Source organism: Triticum dicoccoides, chromosome 5A, assembly GCF_002162155.2.
Source record: "Triticum dicoccoides isolate Atlit2015 ecotype Zavitan chromosome 5A, WEW_v2.0, whole genome shotgun sequence".
Classification (NCBI taxonomy): domain Eukaryota; kingdom Viridiplantae; phylum Streptophyta; class Magnoliopsida; order Poales; family Poaceae; genus Triticum; species Triticum dicoccoides.
The window spans coordinates 538,858,981-538,880,202 of record NC_041388.1 but is presented as its reverse complement, the minus strand read 5'-3'; the positions used below and the strand labels follow the sequence as shown (position 1 = coordinate 538,880,202).

The window sequence follows — 21,222 nt, the reverse complement described above, 5'->3', positions numbered from 1 at the left end:
TTCAGTATTTTTTGTTTCTTTCCCTGTTTTGTCTTTCCCTGTTTTGTCATCTTTAGTATTTTTTGTTTCTTCATACGTGCATTTTTATCGCCCCAACAATCCACTGGCCTGACGGGCACGCCAAGGCACACATTTAATTATCAGAAGATGGTTCTGTTTTTATGGGGCCTACATTTGTAATGGTTCATTAAGGTCACCATTGAGCCGCCTTTTGTACTTTAGAGGCGTATTGTGCGGCTACACGTTTGTGTTTTTTTATCCATTCACCCATTGCAATGTAAATTCAAGTTCTTGGATTTTTATTTCTTCTTTCTTCTTTTTGGTGAGCGAATTGGCTAATTGAGCTATTTTCCTCTTGGTTTGTTGCAGCAATTGGGAAGGATCGTCCTGTATTATCTATCATGGTTATTAGCTAGCAAGAGTGATGCCACAAGTGGATCTGCCCAGTAAATTTGTTAATTACTTCCTTGCAAGAATGAGTTGAGTTTGGTTTCTAATCCCTCAAGTCTATTCAAGATTGCCCATTTTTTAGTTACATACAAATATGCACCTTGATTGCTATGCATAATCACGTAGGTAATTCCATCTCTTTTTGTTGATGCTTTATCCTGCTTGGATCATATATGCTTCTGTATAACACTGGTTGAGGTGGACAATTATAAATTTACTACACGCATATAAGCTTTCTATACATAGATAACTAGAGCATCATAAAGTAGTGTGTCATGTTCTAATTATAAATGAAGAGAAAGTTAAGAACTTTGTAATTACATAGTAATCATGGCTAGATCGTAGAGGTTAGAGATGTACAAATGATTGATTAAAAATATATATTTATATCTGCAACAACACAATGGATCATGCCAGGTAAATATTTTTGTAGAATATAAGTCAGGTTTAGAACTTTTGACCACGACAGCTGAAAAACCAAAGTAAATCCATCGTATATATTCAGTATAATGTATATTTAGATATTCATGGCGCTGCATAAGCTTAATTAAGTTCCCTGGGAGCACTAGCTGCTCGTGTATACATGTATTTCTTGATTCTAATAAGATGCAGTCAATATTTGAAAATACAGTAAGCACCTGTCATGAAATTTAGAACTGGCGTGATGTGTCTCTATGTTAATAACTATCATGCTTGCGTAGCTGGTTGATTTATTTGATTATAATCAAATTGGACCGTCATAATTTTAAGATCGTGATTATTCAGATGAAAAATGATCAAAGAAATACATGTACCAAAGTCACATCTGTTTAGATCATGATTAGGCATACAATTGCTCCTTCAAATTATTGTGATATTGTAGTGCTCTTTAGTATTATGTATTGTGGTGCTGCACCTCCTTTTCTCTTCTTTCCTGGACATATACTCTGCACGGGAAGTTACCTATTGCCCGCTACACCTTTCTATGAACTTTTGTTAATAATCTGCCTATAATATAAGAAAAAAATGCATGAATGTATATAGCTTTGCACCAGGACACCTTACTTTTGCTATGACCTATCATTTTTGTGAGCTGCAGACGATTTTGGCATTGATGTTCTCATGCAAGTCATCTTATCTTTGCAAGCCTACTGATAGAATACACTCAAGATAGGACACCACATGTCACTCCTATGTTTATAAGCTTATAGAAGGAAACATTTTCATTATCTTTGGCACTTATATTGTCATAATATTAACTTGTGCAGCAGAGTTTTAAAATCAGAATGGGGCAATAAATGTGTCCACTATGACAAAGTGAAGACAAAACGAATGCATCGAGTTACTAATGTAGTGGTTTTCAAGGTTGGACATTGATATCAACTATGATTATTTAATAGAGAAATTCTGTTCATATGAAGCGAAAGAAAAGCATGCAGTACCTTACATTGACAGTGATTATTAGGCCATTGTGGTACTTCAAATTCTGATAAAGAATATATATCATGACCGAGATTTGGGATTTGGAGAATCTCAATTCTGATATGTACATGCATCTCCTTTTATTTTGTCACGCTATTGAATGTTCTGATATGGGACTACTTACTCTGTATATCTCTTATATATAATAAAATTGTCTATATGTAAAGTTTTCCTATTTTAATTCTATTATGTTGATGACGAATGGTTCTGGAATTTGGAGATTAACATTTCATAATCTCATGTGCTAAATTGGATGCTACCTTGCTTCCAGCTTTTATAATCTCATGAGCCTGTTGAACTCAATGATGTTATTCTTCTGGACAGAGTAAATGTTTCTTCTTACTCTTGAACACTATAATCGGTTGCTCTGTTACATGTGTTAAACTTGCCTTCATACTAATGCATCATGTCATTTGATCTTCCACGGCTTACAATATCGTTGGGTCCGGCACCCTCGCGCCAAGACACATGATGGTAGTCGGTGTTATGTTTACTTGATAATCCTTAATTTTCCAATTCACAGCTTTGTGTACTGTTGTTATACACACACTTCCAAAAGAAATATCAGATTTTGTTCTTTCTTCTTTTAAAATTAAATATGCTTGAATTTCCTTTTGTCGATTTCTAAACTCACCTTCCTGATAGTTTCCATACATGCATATAACCTTTTTGGTCATTATAGAAATATATTGTTTTAACGATGCCTGTTAGCTACATATGTCAGAATGTAACTAATTAATTTTACTTCTCGCGAAGTATATTTCTTTTGTTTCAATAAGAATTATGCACAACTCGATATTTAAAGGTGCATTTGTCTAATTTTCTTTATTTCAAAACTGCATATGCAGGAGAGGCTCACACTAAGGGAGGGCTAAATTGTGAGATATCCTTGTTTGGTCCTTTCCATATACCTACAAGGCATGAATCAAGATGGCATGGTTTATCATTGAACTGAATGCTTCCATGGAACTTTGGTTTCAGGTGATAACATGAATATATACTTTTTATGGTTTGGCTAGATGGTCCTTCTAGATTTTGTCTGATTGTGTACAAGTAGTCGGGTTATAATTACCAAAACTTACTATTTTCGACCGTGGCTGTTACTACCTTAAACAACGCTGATTTTCTTTTAGTACTACAGTTGTTGCCCACTGCCGCCACGTTCGTCCAGCTAGCGCGTCACATCTGCCACTTCTCCTCCACGGTGTTTAACATAGGTAGCACGTGGGTTGTGCCTATGTGAGCCATGACGGTGCTGCCCGCACCCCTGCCTCATTCGTGAGCATCACCAAGCACTAGGAGTCTAGGACTGACATGTAACTGGAGTATTGAGTACTGAGTTTCAATACACCACGTCGATTAACCTCTGTCCAAGGCGAACATGAGAATGATACTCTAGATATGGTCCCACTTATTCTGGTTCACAAAATGCAGTAGGTAAGGAATTCATTTATATTTTCCATTACATTTGGTCATAAGATTTTACTTTGCTTTGCCAGGAGAGTTTCACTTCATGTAGCGGCGTGGATGTCCGGGGAAGTGGTTCCTCGCCGGCTGGATGGCGTTCAGGCGCAACCCCGGCGCCCACTGATTACTGGCTCAGCTACAACCTCCCTCGGTGATCTCCAACTTCCTCCTGCTCCTCAATTTCTGTTTGGGGAATTCTTCAATTGATAAATTGAAATGACTGCTGGTTAGGTAATTAGTTCACTGAAAAGATAGGCCATTGTCGTTTAATATAGTTTTTGGTCTCATTAACAACACACGTTGGTGTCAAGACGAGCGACATGGCCTGTTATGATCAACAACTTCTGAGTCATAGGATTTGATGCATTATTCTGTGTGAAAAGGGGCAATGAATGCGTGAATTAAGTTTTTTTGGTTTGAAGCAACTAGCAATTTCTATGTATAACTATACTAATAGATGAGAGCATGTGTGCATATGTGGTTTTCAAGGAGAATTATGTGACCGTGGCGTTCGTGCTCGTCGGCGGGACGATGCAAGGCGCAACTCTGACGCGGTCGGGTGGTGGATGTGCGGTGTAGGAAGCGGTTCCTTGCCGGTTCGACAGCGTTCACGCGCAACCCCGGCGTGCAGTGAGTACTGCCTCGGCTACAACCTCCCTCGGTGAGCTCCATCTTCCTCCTTCTCCTCTGCTTTGGCTACTGTATGGGACATGGCCATCCAGAGATAAGAATATAAGCTCTCCTTCCAGCTCCTCAGCGATTTGGGCTCCTGGCCGTTGGATCTGTGCGCTTGATGCGATCCGAGCTGTCGGATCGAGCCCTGGAACGACCTTGTTCGTCGGATAAAAAATAGTTACTGCTGGAATGAACAGTTTCACCTCGACCGTGCCACCGCGCGTAAATAGCCTGCCCCACCGGGGGAATTCTCGCCATTTCGCTTTGTTTGTGGCTGGCGTTCGTGCTAGGGCGATGATGATTAACTGTGGCTGGAATAAGTGTGCCTTTGAGCAATCAAGGCACCTGTGGGTATCAAGTTGGATCCTCCCTGTTGTCTCTAGAATCCTTTTTGATCCTGTGATACCTATTGATCTGTCCTTAGATGGTCATTCTTGTTGAGTGATAACCAGGGTAGCTCCACTGTGTAAACAGATTGATCTGGTGATAAGAGATGATGGGGATAGGTTATATGATCGAGAAAAGGCGAATCTGAGCCCACTATGCAATAAAACTGCAGCTACCTCCCCTAATGTGTGTAGTATTGAAGGCAAAAGAGAACTTTTAATGTCTTGCTACTTTAAAATTCCAAAAAGGTGCATTCATCCTTAGCTGGTTACTGATTCTTCATCTTAAGGTGACCCCATTTATATAGTGGTTCTATCCATCTGATTTGAACTGGGAGAGGGCCACTGATTCTTGATCTCAAGGTGACCCCATTTTTCTATGCCTCATGCTCATGCTGCTCTATGTTCCCTTTTAAAGATTCTTGCTTGCATTTTGGGTTGGTTTTCTGCTCTATGTTCCCTTTTAGCATTTCTTTCTGCTGTTGCTGTATTCCCTTTTTTGTATATTACATGTTCTTTTTGTATCTCATTCTGCATGTAACATAACTAAATAATACATTGAGATGAAAGGTTATATCTGATATCATTGAGAGGAGCAGGCCAACATCCCTACCTCCCTCTTCAACTCCCACCCAACACAATTGTGGTGAGCCCCCCCCCCCCTCTCATTCTGGTTAACTGCAGCTCATCCATGGTTTTGTTTTGGACCGTCTAAATTCTGGTTAACTGCGGCTCATCCATGGTTGTACATTTTCCTCTTTTCCCCCTTGCAGGTTGGTCCGCTGTCTACAGGTGCTCGTTATTCTGGCCAGTTTGTCGTGCTCTATCTTTGACCACCTCTTTGCAGGTTGTCCCCTTCTCCCCCTCTCTTCTATGCTTTCCAGGCCTAGGCTTACATTTCTTCCTGTATGAAGCGACTGTTAGATTTTGTTTGGACAATGGATGTATCTGCTTTTTGTTCTTTTATTGGTAGAAGCCTAGCATGTAAAACTATTATCCCCTGCCTTTATTTTTGTGCTTGCTTGGCATTTGGAATTGGGCATTTTGGTCACTTCTATAGATCCTGGTTGTGCTCAAATTTACACGGGGTGGCTGTCTCTCTTCTATACTTCTATAGATCAGGTTTCTCCGCTTATGTTTAGCCTTTGTTAGGTATACCTCTTTGCTGTCTTGATGTGCGCATGTGCTACCTTCTAATATTCATGCCTCATTGCATTCTGATATTTTCCTTGCTTGTACTCAGGTTCCAGCTGTTATTTCAATGCATCTTATTCATGGATGCATGCTTTACATGCTCTTCTAGCATATGTTTGTTCTTGTGTTGCTTTCTCTTATCTCCTAACTGCCTCTTGAGTGCAGGAAAATGCCTCAATTAATTAGTTTGTCGCTCCGTTAGTCGCCATGGTCAGATGATGCTTCAGGTTTGCACTTCACATTGAGGTATTGGCCTGGTTACTAGCATAGGTTTTCCTGTTGTGCCGCTTACTGCAATTTCATTATTGATTTGATAGGAAAACTGGTGTTTATCTACATGAGGGACCTGGTTGTATTACCTACTACATGCATCGTTAACTGGGCACCAAAAAACCTAAATTGTGCATCTCTGTTTGTTCATGTGGTGATTATCCTATTGTTTTCGGCATCAGTGAGTTATCTCTTCCCTGTGTTTTTTGCGTGAAGTCTTAGCCAACACCCAAGGTTCTGTTCCTGTGTAATTATTTTGCATTGTTTCAGTTTGTTGTATTACGATGCCTATTTTGCAGTCACACAATCCAAATGTAATAGTAGGGAGAAAGATGATGATGTTGTGCTTTATATCACAATTCAAATTCTAGAGTCGCACTTTTTGTTGATTAATCATTCTGACCAGTAATGATTATTCCTCTTTGTTTTATTGTATTGTTGGCCAATTAAAAAAATTGTAGGTGTATATTTTCTGTATGGTATATATTATGCGAGTTATTTCTAACGCATCTTGATTTTATTTTAGAATCATCTAACTCAAGCTCATGCCTTTGATCTTTGTTAACTAAAGCTTCTGTTATATTGGATATCAAATTATCTACACTTGAACTTAAGATGTGATGTATCATACTAGATTTTCACTCTTTTAAAAAATCTTAGTTAGCATTCAGATTTTTTTAGAATAGATGCTCCTATATTTTTGTCAGCGCTTGATGTACTTTGTTTAAATGTTTCTTCCTGGTAGGATCGATTGTAAACAGTGGATGAATGCATACCTTTTCAAGCTTAAGCATTTGATGTTTGGTGATGTGGTATTTTCTCTTTAAAGACGTTCCTACTACTTTCTTTTTTGATAAATAGACAAGTTGGATTCAGTGTATGTCCATGTGTGTGCCTTGGTTCAGTACGCAATGAAATCTTGGAAAGTGGCTTCTGTTTAACATTGTCATGAAAGATACATTCACATGTCTTGAACTTTCTATCTTGGTTCTATTTGTATTGTTAGTTTCAAAAGATATATTCACTTCTTTGCGACTTTTATCTCTATAACATGTCTACTCTTCGTTTAGATATATTTTTTATTCCAGCTATGTTGTTGTGAGGGAGCAGGCTTCTTATGGGGAATGGTGATGATTTCTTGAGCTTTCATTTTGTTCTCCTTTCTATCCCAAACATAGTTTTCGCAGAGTCGATGTATGTGCCGGTTTGCCCGGATAATCCATGTAGCGGTTAGTCTGTTTTTATTCATATAATTACTGGACTCCTATAAAAAACACAGAGATGTACTGCGCTATATGTTCTCTGATCCGTTGAGCCCAAACATGTACAAGTGGATCTGATCGTTAGATTTTAATTATATTTTGGACGTTGTCATAGCTAGCAATATATAGTGCAGTTTACTTTCTTTGTCCTCTTGTGGCCACTAACTAAATCTTTTGTGTTTTCTTCTTTTGCTCAGGGCCCTATGCTCCTATAGCTTGAATTAGGGTGGTGCCAGTGATTCACAAGGTAATTTCACCTCCTTTGAAAATAAAGTGTCTCCGTGCTTCACTTTTGGCCACTTTGATTCTAATGCACATATGTGCATTCCTTTTTTTTCATTTATGCGAATTGTGTACTTCTACAATGAAAAATCGGTATATCTTAGCTGTATGTTGTTGAGTCATTTAAAATGGATGCAGAACCCTACATTATAAGTTGATCATGCTGATTTATAATACCTCTGATCCATAATAGGTGTCGCAGTTTTGAACATTTTGGATCGGAGGGAGTAGTTTTGTTCCTACTATTGGTGTAAAGCTCTTGCTCTAGGCTCACACGATCTAATTATTGTTCTATATAGAACACCACCTTTTAGTTTTTTATAATCCCTCAATTTTCTACAGAAATATGTTGCCCCAATATGCCTAATTTTATATTCAGAGGTAGCATTGATGCACTTGCCTCCTTCAAAAGGCCATATGTGTTGCTTTGTGCTACTTCTCTTTCATATCCAGTTATTTAGAAATAGCTATGGTAACCTTTTCTATTGCATTCATTTAGCTGCATTTTAGATTCAATCTGTTTTCGTAACTACTTATTATAGTGTCACATGAACCTTTCTTTTACTGGCCTACATGAACAGTGCGAACACTGGTTCTTTATAAAGGCGTTATAAAGATGTAGGTACTCTTCAAAGCAATTAGAAAGAAATAAAGCCTCAATCAACGTAGTTCAGAGGATAGAGCCCATGGTGGCTACCATTGATGTCTGAATTGTGAAGTACAATCTTCTGCACTTTGCTCTACAGGCACAGTTTTACTAATTTGTGTTCAATCTCAGTATTCCATTTATCTAAATTTTGTATAGTTTGCATAGTGCTTAGGTTCATTAGCTAATTATATTGTTTTTGTAGATCTTCCATATTATCATTAGCAAGGTGAAGTCATTCAAGTATTGGCCACTACTATCTGCATTAGCTTCGCCTCAGAAAATAACCTTTTCACTTGGAAGGAGGAAGTAGGAGTTCTCAGTAATGGTTAACTACAAGCTACACTAGATGTTCTTTGATTAACAAAGACAAATGTCCTACTATTATCGATGTTTCCAGAGCTTCGTTCTCAATTTGTCTGTTATCTCATTATGTTTATGAGCAGCTCCAAAATCTGACACTTATGCTTGCCAGTATGAATTTCTTGGCTATATTTTATAGAACTTATGTCTTGACGCTTTGTACTGAACTTGATGCAGTCCAATTCAAGTCAGTTGTCCTGAGCAAGCACTATGTCTTGCTTTTGGTACACTTTGTGCCTTTATGCTTTGTAGTAAAGTTCAAGGCCAGTTGTCTTGGGAACAACTATACCATGCTTCTGGTATATCATTAATTTGTATGCTCTATGCTAAACTCAGTTATCTGGGCAGCAACTATATTACTTACTGTTTGTGATCTGTACAAAATAAATTTAGCTTGAGTGATTGCTCTGATTTCCTTTGGATGCACAAAATGCTTTGTTATATTTGAGTTTTATACGTTGGGTCATTGTGCTGAGCCAGGCACCGGTGCGCCAGGGCGCACTTCCGATCTAGTGTTCATTATGCAAGCTAGAAATAGCAGCGCCATGCTCATGCATAGTTGAGTACCTCAACTATTAGAGCTTCTTTTCCATAGCACCTCAGAGTCAATTGTGGTGAGATGTTGATCATCAAGCCTCTCAAGTTGCACCTCAGACTTCACGCCTTGCCACTCGCCGCTCGCTGCCTTCTCAAGTTGCACAGACACCACCCTTGCTCTCCTTGACCACCCGGCCATGCCATACGCATGGTAACCGAAACCACCAGCATAGCACAGCTGAATACCAGTGAGCTTACCACAGAAGTCATTTAAGTGATCATGTCCTACAAAGGCAGCCTTCACATCTCCAGCTTCCACCATGGTGTTAAAGAAGCCGGAGTTGATCGACGCCGAGCTGATACCCTTCTCCTGCTTTACTCCTGTGAAATTGGATGCCGTAAAGTTGTTAAACTCCGGCAAGGGAATGTGGAAGTAAGCAAGACCAGGTGCTGGCTCCTTCTGTCTGGGTTGTCCACCCGTATAGTTTTGCTGCATTTCATATGAACTTTTGTTATTCTAGTTTCTAACATAAAATATGTATGTACATAGCACCAAACTATACAGGTACTAGAACTACTGTCATCACCTACTTTCATCTATCTATATTTAACACGCAAAACATTTTGAAACCAATTGTATTCGGAACTAATGCAGTGCCTGCGAACAGATCAATCATCTATTTTGAAATTGCATAAATTTCTTGCCTTCCGTCGACAGAATAATTATTGATTTTTTTTGCAGAGTTATGATGGTCCAACAGATAATTAATGTGTTGTTGTCGATTGCAAATGGCATCCGCCTACAGCCTACTCAGTACGGCAAGAGAAAGTATAAGTAGCATAGCACGAAAGATGGTGACAAATTCACCTGGAGACTCGAAGAGGTTTGCCTGAACCAAGCTTCCTGTGATGCCTTGATCCAACCATAGCCATGGATCGATGGCACAGTGGAATAGTCACCACTATCAAGAAAATACATGTTGAGCACTGATTTGTTAGCCAGCAGTGTTCCTTCAACCCCTGCAACCTCCAAATTATAGTTTCCGTAGCCATCGATTTCTACTCCTTGTGGATTGAAGCGTGCAAGGGTGTTCTTCATGCCTACAAGGTGGCGCATCACACCCTCGCGCGACAGCGTACCCTCTTGGTCATGGTTGCCGAGCACAGCAGCCCAGGGAAGTTTCATGGCAATGGCCGGAGCGATCGCCGCATCCATCGACTTGGCCGCATCGGTTGAATTCTCACCAAAAATGTTATCACCTGCCCAAGAAACATTGTGGATCATGTAGGAGTATTTGTTTTTGGTCGGGCACCACACTCTTTTAAGACTTTCTAGTTTTTGTAACATTGTGTCCACTCCAAACTTCTGCTATGAAGATGTAGAGGCCAGGGTCTCCGCTTTTTCGCAGAAAAATAGACATTGTGGCGATGAAATTATCTATATCAATGATCATTACACCAAATGCATTGGGGGTGGCAACAATTATCATCAATGCAAATGCATTTTCAACCAAACTTTTCTAACAGTATAGCACAATCAAATGCATTTTCAACCAATCTTCTCTAACATTAGTAGTAAACCGTTTCTAAAGTTGCTGAATGCAAGATTGGGAGGACGCTAGCAGTGGCATCGAGTCGATTACTGTTACTGTTACTGGAGTAACAAACCAAGAGATGGGTGGGTGGAGTGGACTGGCATGGCGTACCGGTGAAGACGACGAGGTCGGGGTCCTCGGCGCGGAGGAGGCGGTAGAGGAAGGCGGTGGTGTTGAGGTCGGAGCAGCCGGCGCGCTGCGTGGGCAGCACGTCCCTGCACCGTGTGCTCCGCCCGTCCGCGTAGTGCATGTCCGCCACCTGCAGCACCTTGAACGTGCCGCCCTCCCGCTGGAACCGCAGCCCGCCGTCGCCCTTCCCCGCCGCACCCACCGCGACGAAGAGGACGAGGAGGGGCATCAACGACAGTGACGGAAGAGAGCGCCGGAAGCCGAGGCGGGGCATGCTGGCGGAGGATCGTAGTTCGGAGCGGGAAGTCCGGGCAACACTATCACCGGGGGTGGCTCCTCCTTCGGTTCATTCTTCTTTCTTTATAGGAGGGTCCGTGCTTGGCGATCTTGGCCGCCGGATTGGCGAGGCGTGGGGGGCGTGGTCTGGTCTCGCCCTCGCTCACTTGTTTCTTTGTGCTTTTCCAAAACGAATGGCGTGCGGTGCGGTGCGGGGCCGGCGAGTCCGCGGTGGCGAGGAAGGTCGACGGAGGGGAAGCTTCCTCATTGGATGGCGCTAGACTTCTCTGGTCTCGCCGTGGACTAGCTAGGTCGGTCAACATGCTTCTGCGCGTGTACACATTGGGTAATTGCCAATGCAGGGCAGATGTGAGTTGAGTGCCCATCAGAGCAGAGCAGTTCCATGTGGTGGGGCAAAGATATCTCCAGCGAGACTTGACGAAATTGCAATGGAAGAAAAGTCTCGGTTAAGGAATCAATCAAGAAATATGAAACACAATAAGCATACATTCAAATTCTGCGTAATTAAAATGCACAAACTCTAAAGAATCACACCGGCGAGCAGCGGAGCTGTAGAAGACCAAAGCTTATGCCTAAATGAAGAAAAATAATGAAATAAAAAGAAAAGGAGCAACATTGGTCCTCCTTGAGCGACTTTGACGCCACGAGGATGATGCAAGTGCAAATGGTCCGGGAGAAGTACTTCGGTACACCCCCCCCCCCCAATAAACGTAGAAGGGGTAGTATTGTCCATACTAAATTATGTATTTATGTACACGCAGGCCGGCCGCGCGTGTACGTCCCGCTCTGTACGCCCGCGTCGTACGCATACTGTGCCGTTCGGTAGTGCGATAAGGAAAGGAAAAAAACGACGCCCCACCCCGACACCCCATCCCCGCGTACGAAACCCTAGCGGCATCAACGCCGCCGTGGTCCACCGCCGTCACGACGTCGGGCGGTGTCCGTAGTCACCCACGCGTCGTGTCACCAGTGTCGCGTGAAACGACACCCCATCCCCGCCTAGGAAACCCTAGTGGCATCAACACCGTCGTGGTCGACCGTCGTCACAACGTCGACCCCGACGTGCCCGTCTAGTCGCGAGCACCGACGGTGTCCGTAGTCACCCACACGTCGTGTCGCCGATGAAACGCCCAGCGCTCCCGCGTCAATGTTCTGTCCTGGTACGCGCCCTCCATGACGTGGGTGGCAGCAGCGCATCGGCGTCGACCTCAGGCCAGGACCCCTCGACGGCGCACAGTAGGTTCTCTGGCTCTTTTTTTCTTTTTGATTTGTCCATTGCATTTTTTATGCAAAATGATTCCCTACTTAGCTAAATAAGAGAAGAGAGTAGTGACCTCTTAATGACCTCATAATGATTTTGTATGTTCAAATTTGTATGCATGCCACATAGTCATGTCATTGTTGACGAATATACTGTATCCGCGATGATGTTGTGGAATGTTGGCATTGATCTCACACCTTATTTGTATGTGCATAGATGGAGCAAGTAACCGGATACGCCAGTGATGATTCCAATAGCGATAATGGATCCTCGTCATTGAATGCAAACCAACCCCCCGGAGACAACTATATGAGTCAGGATGAATCGTACAGTGGTAATGTAAGTGCCTTCAATGTTGATCAAAATATATTGAATACAAACTAGTTATTTGACACTTACATGTCCTTTTAAATTTGTACAACTACATGGCAATGATGACGATGAGGAATATGATATAGATGAACAATTTTATGCAGATAGTGTGAGCCAGGTATGTTGAAAAAATTGTAGGGCAATGATTGACATTAAAATTGTATGACCACTTGTTTTACTTTACATGTGCACAGATAAATGCTAATGGTGACAATGAGCGTAATAATATAGATGATGACAATGCCGAGAGCGAGGTCGATGCATCTCGTAGTGGGAGCGGTAGCCAACTAAGTTCTTAACATTATTTATGGTTAGTAACAATACAAGAACAGATGGTCCTAGCGGGAACGATGAGCACAGCGATGATGATCAGTTTGACCTTGACATGTGCTATGATGAATATCAGCAAGAGTCACTTGATAGGCATTGGGCAGTGATGGCAAAGACATTCAGGTCATTAGACGAGGTGTACATGTTCTATAACAAGCACGCGAGAGAACGTGGGTTCAGCATCAGGAAGGACTCGCTAAAACGTTCAAAGGATCGCGCATGGACTGTGCGCTTGAGGAGGTATCTCTGTTCCACCGCAGGAAAACGACAGGCCAAGTTCTGTACCATGGAAGGCCGGACCCGCAGGCTTAGACCGGAGAGTCGATTCTTATGCGAAGCCCATTTGACAGTTAAGCTTGATAAAAAGCTCAATCTTTGGTATGTCAGCAGTTTCTCCGATGATCACAGCCACACTCTTGTACGACCGGACGAAGTCCCTTTCCTCCGATCTCATAATCAGATCAAAGCATTTGAGAGAGCTGAGATCTTAGCTATGGCTGGAGCTGGAATAAGAAAACATATCATTTTTGACAACATCGTTAGCAGGTATGGGTCCTATGCAAAGTCACCGTTTTAGAGGACAAAGCTGTATAATATGTGCTATAGGGAGAAGATGAAATTGCTTGCACAAGGTGATGCTGATACTGCCATAGGAATCATGTTGACCAGAAAGGACAGAGATCCAGACTTCTTCTTTGAGCACACAGTTGACGCTGAAGGCAGGCTCCAAAACCTGTTCTGGAGTGATTCGCAGTCATGTCGGGATTATCTAGACTATGGTGATGTTGTCGTCTTCGACAGCACATACAAGATGAACAGGTATGGAATGTCGTTCATCCCTTTTGTGGGTCTGAACAACCACCGTTGCACTACGGTATTCGCCTGTGCCATTGTTTCAGACGAGACTGAGGCTACATATGTTTGGTTGCTTAACACGTTCTTGAAAGCTAACTGTCAGAAGAGGCCCAAATCTGTAATTACCGATGGAGATGCAGCGATGATAAGGGCTATCAGGAAGGTGCTTTCTGACATGTGGCATCGTCTATGTTCATGGCATATTGAAAAGAATATGCAGAAACACCTCAACCACAAGTCATTGAAGGAGTTCAGGGCATTATTGTACTATGCCACTACACATAAGGTTTGTGAGGAGAGATGGTCCCCGTTTGTGCACAAATGGCAGACGGAGAGAACGAAAACATGGCTCCATAGGATGAAGCTTATGATGACTACATGGCCTCACAGACTGTTCCAGTAATGGTGACTGAGTGCCAGGCCATTGAGTCGTATGCTGCGAAAGCATTCACGCAGGCAACATCAGGGGCTGACCACTGAGCTCACTCAGGCCCCGCTGGGCGGGCCAGAGTGGGTGCGAGCTGGAATTGCCATAGCTTATGGTTAGAGCAATAGGAAAGGGCCCAGCAGAGAGAACAGTCAGGATAACGAGTATGTTGCAACAAGATATGAAGAAGGTACAGGAGCTTGAGGTAATTGATAGACTGACAGGGACCGATAGTCAGAGATTTGTGGTTGCGTGGAAGAATAACAGGGATCACAGATTTAATGTGGACTATACGCCAGGTAACTCGGCAGAAACTATAAAGTGTAGTTGCCGAAGTATGACTCGCAAAGGGCTTCCTTGCAAGCATATTCTTCATGTTTTGAATGCACTGAACTTACCTGTGATACCCAAGTGTTGTGTCCTGCGAAGATTCTCAAAAAAAGCACGAGCTGGACAGCTCATGAAGCGCACCAGCGATCTGTTTGCGTGGGGTTGGTCAAGTGCTGAGGACAGAGCTAGATATAGTGAGTTGACCATCAAATCTTCAGAAGCATGTCATGTCGCATGCAATAATCCTTTCTTATTCGACAAGTTCACGGCAGCTCTGGATGATATTATAGCGAATAAGGACATTCAGGGAAATGAAGATGATAGTCAGCGAAGCTTCGTGAACAATAATCCATTTGAGCCTAACCGAGATCATATTCTGGTTCGTGATCCAGTAAAGGTTTCCACCAAGGGCGCACCTAAGAAGAACAGTAGAGGTCGCGGTAAGGGTGGCCTAGATATGACAAAAAATGAGAGGCCTAAAGCATTTGACGAGAAATCTGGATGAAAATGTAGCATATGCAGCGGCTCAAGTCATAACAGGAGCACATGCAGCAAAAATGAAGAGTATGTCTATTCTTTGTTTATGTTAGTTTTGTTGTTTCATTTACGGTACATTGATTCTCATAGTTTATTCTATGCAGCAAGGCTTGAAGACAGAAGTGAGGACGGTGCATCTGTTTTACTGCATCCATTTATATGTAACTATATGTCTTTTTGCTTTGTTTATGTTAGTTTCGTTGATTCATCTATCGTACATTGATTCTCATAATTTTTTTATTTATTCTATGCAGCAACTGGGCTTGAAGACTCAAGTGAAGACGATGCAAGTGTTTTACCTCTTCCATTTATATGAAAAACATTTGTTAAATTTATGTTCGTGTTGAGTATTTTATATGTGTGAAACAAGATTATTGCCTACACACCGTTGTTATTTGAGACTTGTTATTTTCTGTCCACTAGAATAAAATTACTGTGGTGACAATTGTTATGTTGAGACATCATTATTGTTGATATAAATATTCATTATTCATTGTTTATATTATGAATTCTGCATGTATTTACTACTGTCCCGTCGGCTGTCAAATATATTAAAATAAGAGAAGTACTCTGCGAATTGTTGTTGAAAAAGAAAAAAAGAAGAAGAAAAATGCCCGCCCATCTCCATTTATATGAAAAACATTTGTTAAATTTATGTTTGTGTTGAGTATTTTATATGTGTGAAACAAGATTATTGCCTACAGACCGTTGTTATTTGAGACTTGTTATTTCCTGTCCACTACAATAAAATTACTGTGGTGACAATTGTTATGTTGAGACATCATTATTGTTGATATAAATATTCACTATTCATTGTTTATATTATGAATTCTGCATGTATTTACTACTGTCCCGTCGGCTGTCAAATATATTAAAATAAGAGAAGTACTCCGCGAATTGTTGTTGAAAAAGAAAAAAAAGAAGAAGAAAAATGCCCGCCCGTCTCCACAACGTGTCTTAATAAGACCATCGTTATCAAGCCCACCGGGCGACTACAACAGACGCTTCAGAGCACGCCGTGGAAACCAGGCCCAACTGGGCAGCATCAACGGGGTACATCGATGGGGTAATAGACCAGAGGAGTTCGATGTGACGACGGGTGCTAGGTATATAAACTGGTCATCGTCGCCTTCGGCCGGCGAGGTGGGACTAAACTAGCGTTAGTTTCCCTGACGCGTCATCTCAGCGGGGGTTAACTGAGCCGGCCCACGGCGCATCGAGCCGTCGAGAAGTCCGCGCCGTCCATGGCCTTTTTGGGCCAGCCCACGTCGCGTCTGGCTGTCTCCACGTCGCCCCGCAGCCGACGCAAGTCTAGTCCCACCTTGCCGGCCGAAGGGGACGACGACCAGCTTATATACCCAGCGCCCGTCGGCACACTGAACTCCTCTGGTTACTACCCCGTCGATGCTGCCCTGTTGGGCCTAGTTTACACGACGTGTTCTGAAACGCCTGTCGTAGTCGCCCGGTGGGCTTGATAACGATGGGCTTACTAAGGCACGCTGTGGACGGACGGGCAATTTTTGTACCTAAAATATTTTTTTAGCTTTTCTAAACTAAACTAACACCCAGTGCGCTGTAAACTAACTTTTTGCTAACAAAATAACACGTAGTGTGCTGCCATAGTTTACTGTACAAAAACTTAACAACGACACGATTACATATATGTAAATCTAAACATTAATGTTGTTTTTGTAAACTATTTTTTTGTTTTTCTAAACAAAATCGCCGTGTTTTTTTAATAATGTGCTACCATAGTTTAGTGTACAGAAAATAAACGAGATCATATTACATATATGTAATTGTAACATTAGTGTAAAAAAATAGTTAGTATTAAATATTTCTTCAACAAAATATCGTGTACACATACAAACGGTAAGTACGCATATAACTATTCGGAAACAAAAAATCATGTAAACAAAAAAAGACTGACTATATAATATTTATGAAACAAAATATCATGTGGACATAAATAACGTAATTAAGTGTATAATATTTTCGGAACAAAATAGTGGCAAATCAATAAATATGTCTATTACATAAAATTTATAAGCAAGTGCGCAAAGCGTTTGGAAAATATAGTCCTCCAGTACCACCCAATCACATGCAAAACTCCTCCGTGGCGCATCTATTTCTTCTTGTTTAATATCCGAATAACTTTGTTTTTCACTTCATCAAGCTTGTTTCTTTTCGAAAAGATAAGTTGCGCTATCATTACCTCTCTCGAATCATCAATTGACCTCTGAAAAAAAAGTGGTGTTAGCACAGCGTACATTGTACATCGTAGTATAAACATTACTTGCGTACCTGTGAAAATAAGCCTGTCCATTTGTCACCATCCCAATATTGAAAGCATCGAAGGAGAAATATTCCACACGAATTCCTAGTGCATATAATTTATGAAGATTAAATATCTACTGTACATACAGGACCGACATTGTGTCAAAGTAAGAACTCACCCATCATGTTGTTTTGGCATGTCATACGTTTGAATAGGCCAATTGGAAACATCCGGATAATTCACAATTCCGATTGCATTTGCTTCTTGGATATCTTCTGCTAGTTGTTTTCTTTAAAGATATAATTAACATGGTGGAAAGAATGTCATTCAGTGTACTAAAAAAATGAATGTTACCAAATGCACATTTGAAAGTTAAACCTACCAGGTCCTCAACGAGTTCTCTAATAACACTGTCAAGTTTTCCGGTCATCAACGAGTCAAGAATCTGAAACTCTCTCTTCCCGCTATGCATGACGACAGTAACCCAGTGAGTGTTTTCCTTGTTTAGAGGAATATAAGTCTGCATCACAAGGACCATAAAACACAATCAGCACATACTATCGTATGTATGTACCATGTAACCAATCAAACTTACCTTTGATTTTTTGAAATACTCGTCCTCACATCTATTCACGGGTCCATTACTATGCGACTCTGCTTCATAATCGTTACGGACGGTCTTCTTTCCGAGTATAATGTGAAGCAACCAATGTATCCTCCAAGTTGTCAACATAGAACGATCATCATTAACTTTGTCGACCAAATATGATGAGTATGCATTAATTACCTATAAATAATGTGTCAAATTTAACAATGGTATTTTCGAATCAATTGTAAAACAATATATGAAATTAACTTACATCGCCACTTAGCCACTCATGGTTAATAATCTGACAAGCTCTCCGCACAGTGAGACCTTTTTCCATGCCATCATTGAAAATTTCTGTTTTTGCATGTTTTTGTGAATACTCATGCACACGCACGTACTTGATGGACGCTTTCACCACATCATACTCATCACTAGATTTGTTAACACCACCATTTTGGAACAATTCTGTAACACACAACTCAAATAATTATAAACACAAATATATAAATAATTATTACGCAAGAACAATTAGAAATACAAAAACTTACTTCCTTTCGCAGAACGTTTTGCACGCTTGTTCGGTTTAGGGACCACATAAGGAGACTTGACATGTTGTGATCCTTTGCGCTTGCACCTGCCAGTAACCTCCTCCACTTCCTCTTGTACTCCTTGAGAACCAAGCGATGCATGCAATGCGATCTCGTCCGTCCCTAAAGATGTGGCAGCCTTTTCATCTGATACTTCTGGTACTTGGATAGGATCATCCATATCACCCTTGAAACTATCCCAGTACTCAGGTGTGCAGTAAAAAGGTGTGTTTCCACGAGAAGTTACATCAACACCGTCATCATCCTTTTGCAAATTCATTTTGGAAGGTGTGCGGAACCGGTTTGAATCATCTTTTTGATATAGAAACTCTTTTTTCGGACGTCCAACATCGTTTGAAGACTCATTAATGCCTCCATACAGATTCTCTTCGTCTTCTTCCAGGTTACCGGGTTTGTAGAAGACGCCGGTTTTGTTCAGTTTCTCAATCATCCTCTGCAAGAAAACATTTCATCTTAGTTCTTCAATTCAGTGATGGACATTAAAGTGACGTGCTCAAGTTTTACCTGTGCGCATAACTCTGGCAAACTAAGCATTTCCTTCTGAAGCTCATTCATCTCACTCAAAATCCGGTCCATAGTAGGTTCGGGCTAGAAGCCTCGAGGTACTGCCCTCTTTCCTCGTTCCAGTAACGTCAGATTTTTTGCTTCTAGCTTTCTTGGTTTTTTGAGCTTCTTCTTCTGCAATTTTTTTCAGCCTGTACTCCTCTGTAATGTTGTCATTGATCTACAAATGCAACAAGAGAATTATACATACAAACCATATGCACACTTAATTTTATTTCATAAATGTAAAAAAACATGATTACTTGGATTACCATCCCAACACCACGACCATATTCATAGTCGTATTTGTCTCTTCTCACAGCCATATCTTCCGTCCAGTTCCTCATCAGCGGGCTCAACAATGCTAACGGATCATATTTTGGACTGATGATTGGTTGCACCTTCTCCCAGTATAGGTATTGCAAAACACATAAACTAATTAAATTACATGTTCTTCCGTGACATTTTATAACAAAAGTGTTGAAATTAATAAATACAATGTACTTGCAAAAGGGCGAGGTTCCCCTGGGGTCACTGCCTAACATGGCCGTCCTGCAGAAGCTTACCAATCTTCGACAAACAGAATCGCGAAGTGAATGCATTCCAGTTGAACTTCCTTATCAACTTAATATTTTGCACTAAGGCATAATATTTCTTCGGAACGTATTCATGAGACACTGGTGCAATTATAGTTCCTAAGAGAACTAGAAATGTCATCCAGATAAAGTCATCGTTAGTGCTCTTGTTCTTCACAATCTTTTCTATGAGATCATCAATCATGATCTTACCATTTTTCTTGCTAACAAAACTAACTTGTATTTTTTTGGTTGCTTTTTCTCCTTCAGTACTAAGAAACCCAAAAACATCCACTCCATTGTTTTTCCAACCAAATATGGAGTACACATCATCAGGCCTTAGTGAAATAAGGCCTTTACTTCCAGCAGTACTTCCAGAACTCTCTTCGACCATGAATTTTTTGCTACTTGGATTGTAACCTTGGAGTAAAAAGTGAAGCAAATAATCACGCATCAGTACCGATGGTATTCTAAACATGCCCTGCATATCCGTTTCATAAAACCGGAATTTCTGACTTGGTGACAGTTTGTCAACTAGGCTAACCCACTTTTGAACAGAACATGGAATCACACCGTCGATATTCATACTGCATCAAATAGTTTTCTGTCACATACCATCGTACTGCTATGAGCCTCGTCGTATAAAAAAACAGACACAAAAAAAAACTTACACGACGGCGACGGTGGGAGAGGCACCGGCGGCGTATAGAGGGCGACGGGTCAGGGTACGCAGGCCGGCGCGGGCGCACCGACGGTGTTTGGACGGTGGGGCGATGGTGGGAGAGGCACCGGCAGCGTATAGAGGGTCACGGGTCAGGTCAGGGTGACATGCGGCATACGTCGGCAACACGTGCAGATCGCGGCGGCAGCGAGACAGGCTGGACGTACAAGGAAAATTTGCATGCGCGTCGGCTAACGACGTCGCCCGAGCGCTGATTGCGGCGTCGTTGTTAGTAGGACGGCCCCATGCACGCATGCGCGTCGGTTAGCGAGACGGCCGGCGTTTTTTTTTCATAGAGGGCCTCATTTTTTTAACTAAATAAAATAGGCTCATTTTTTTAACTATATCAAATTTTTTTACCTTAACTAATTTTTGTTAACTTAGCTAAACGTGCCCATTTTTTAACTTAATCAAATAGGATCATTTTTTTAACTTAGCCAAACGTGCCCATTTTTTCCACGTGCTACAGTGTCCATGCAGGGCACGCATGCAAAAATTTGTCGCGTTTCGAGTCCGTATGGATTTTCTACGATTTTCCGGGCCGAAAACCCCTAAAATACTGCCCGGACGTGACGCAATGTGTGTTCGTTGTCGGATTTCATTCATTTTGGCCGTGGGGTGCCCGGGTGGGGCCCCATACGCGCTGGCAAAAGTTGGGTGCATTCCGTGAAACCGCTCAGGTACTTGCTGTGGAAAGGGGAGGTTTCGGTATGGGCGGAGGGGACCCTCGGTCGCACGTCTCCGCTTCGCATCTGCCAAACGTGCCCATTTTCTCCACATGC

The 21,222-nt window shown here is 41.7% G+C and overlaps 1 protein-coding gene and 1 long non-coding RNA gene across 2 annotated transcripts; one reads left to right on the top strand and one right to left on the bottom strand.

Annotated features, from left to right (window-relative positions):
* Positions 1 to 361: 361 nt before the first annotated feature.
* LOC119297762 lies at positions 362 to 2,077 on the top strand. The gene is made up of 2 exons (XR_005145729.1): positions 362 to 479; positions 1,698 to 2,077. It is a non-coding gene; the product is annotated as an uncharacterized LOC119297762 (long non-coding RNA).
* Positions 2,078 to 8,298: 6,221 nt separating this feature from the next.
* LOC119297761 (probable inactive purple acid phosphatase 29) lies at positions 8,299 to 11,108 on the bottom strand. Its single transcript, XM_037575420.1, has 3 exons — positions 10,700 to 11,108; positions 9,862 to 10,253; positions 8,299 to 9,483 (listed from the first exon to the last, which is right to left on the bottom strand). The coding sequence occupies exons 1-3, from the start codon at positions 10,989 to 10,991 to the stop codon at positions 9,025 to 9,027; spliced, it is 1,143 nt and encodes a 380-aa protein (XP_037431317.1). The 5' UTR covers positions 10,992 to 11,108; the 3' UTR covers positions 8,299 to 9,024.
* Positions 11,109 to 21,222: the final 10,114 nt, after the last annotated feature.

Excerpts from the sequence above, each read along its gene's own strand:
- LOC119297761 (XM_037575420.1), bottom strand. The coding sequence starts at position 10,991 with ATGCCCCGCCTCGGCTTCCGGCGCTCTCTTCCGTCACTGTCGTTGATG. Across the intron at positions 10,254-10,699 it reads CGACCTCGTCGTCTTCACCG|GTGATAACATTTTTGGTGAG; the intron begins GTACGCCATGCC and ends TTTCTTGGGCAG. Across the intron at positions 9,484-9,861 it reads AAACCTCTTCGAGTCTCCAG|CAAAACTATACGGGTGGACA; the intron begins GTGAATTTGTCA and ends TATGAAATGCAG.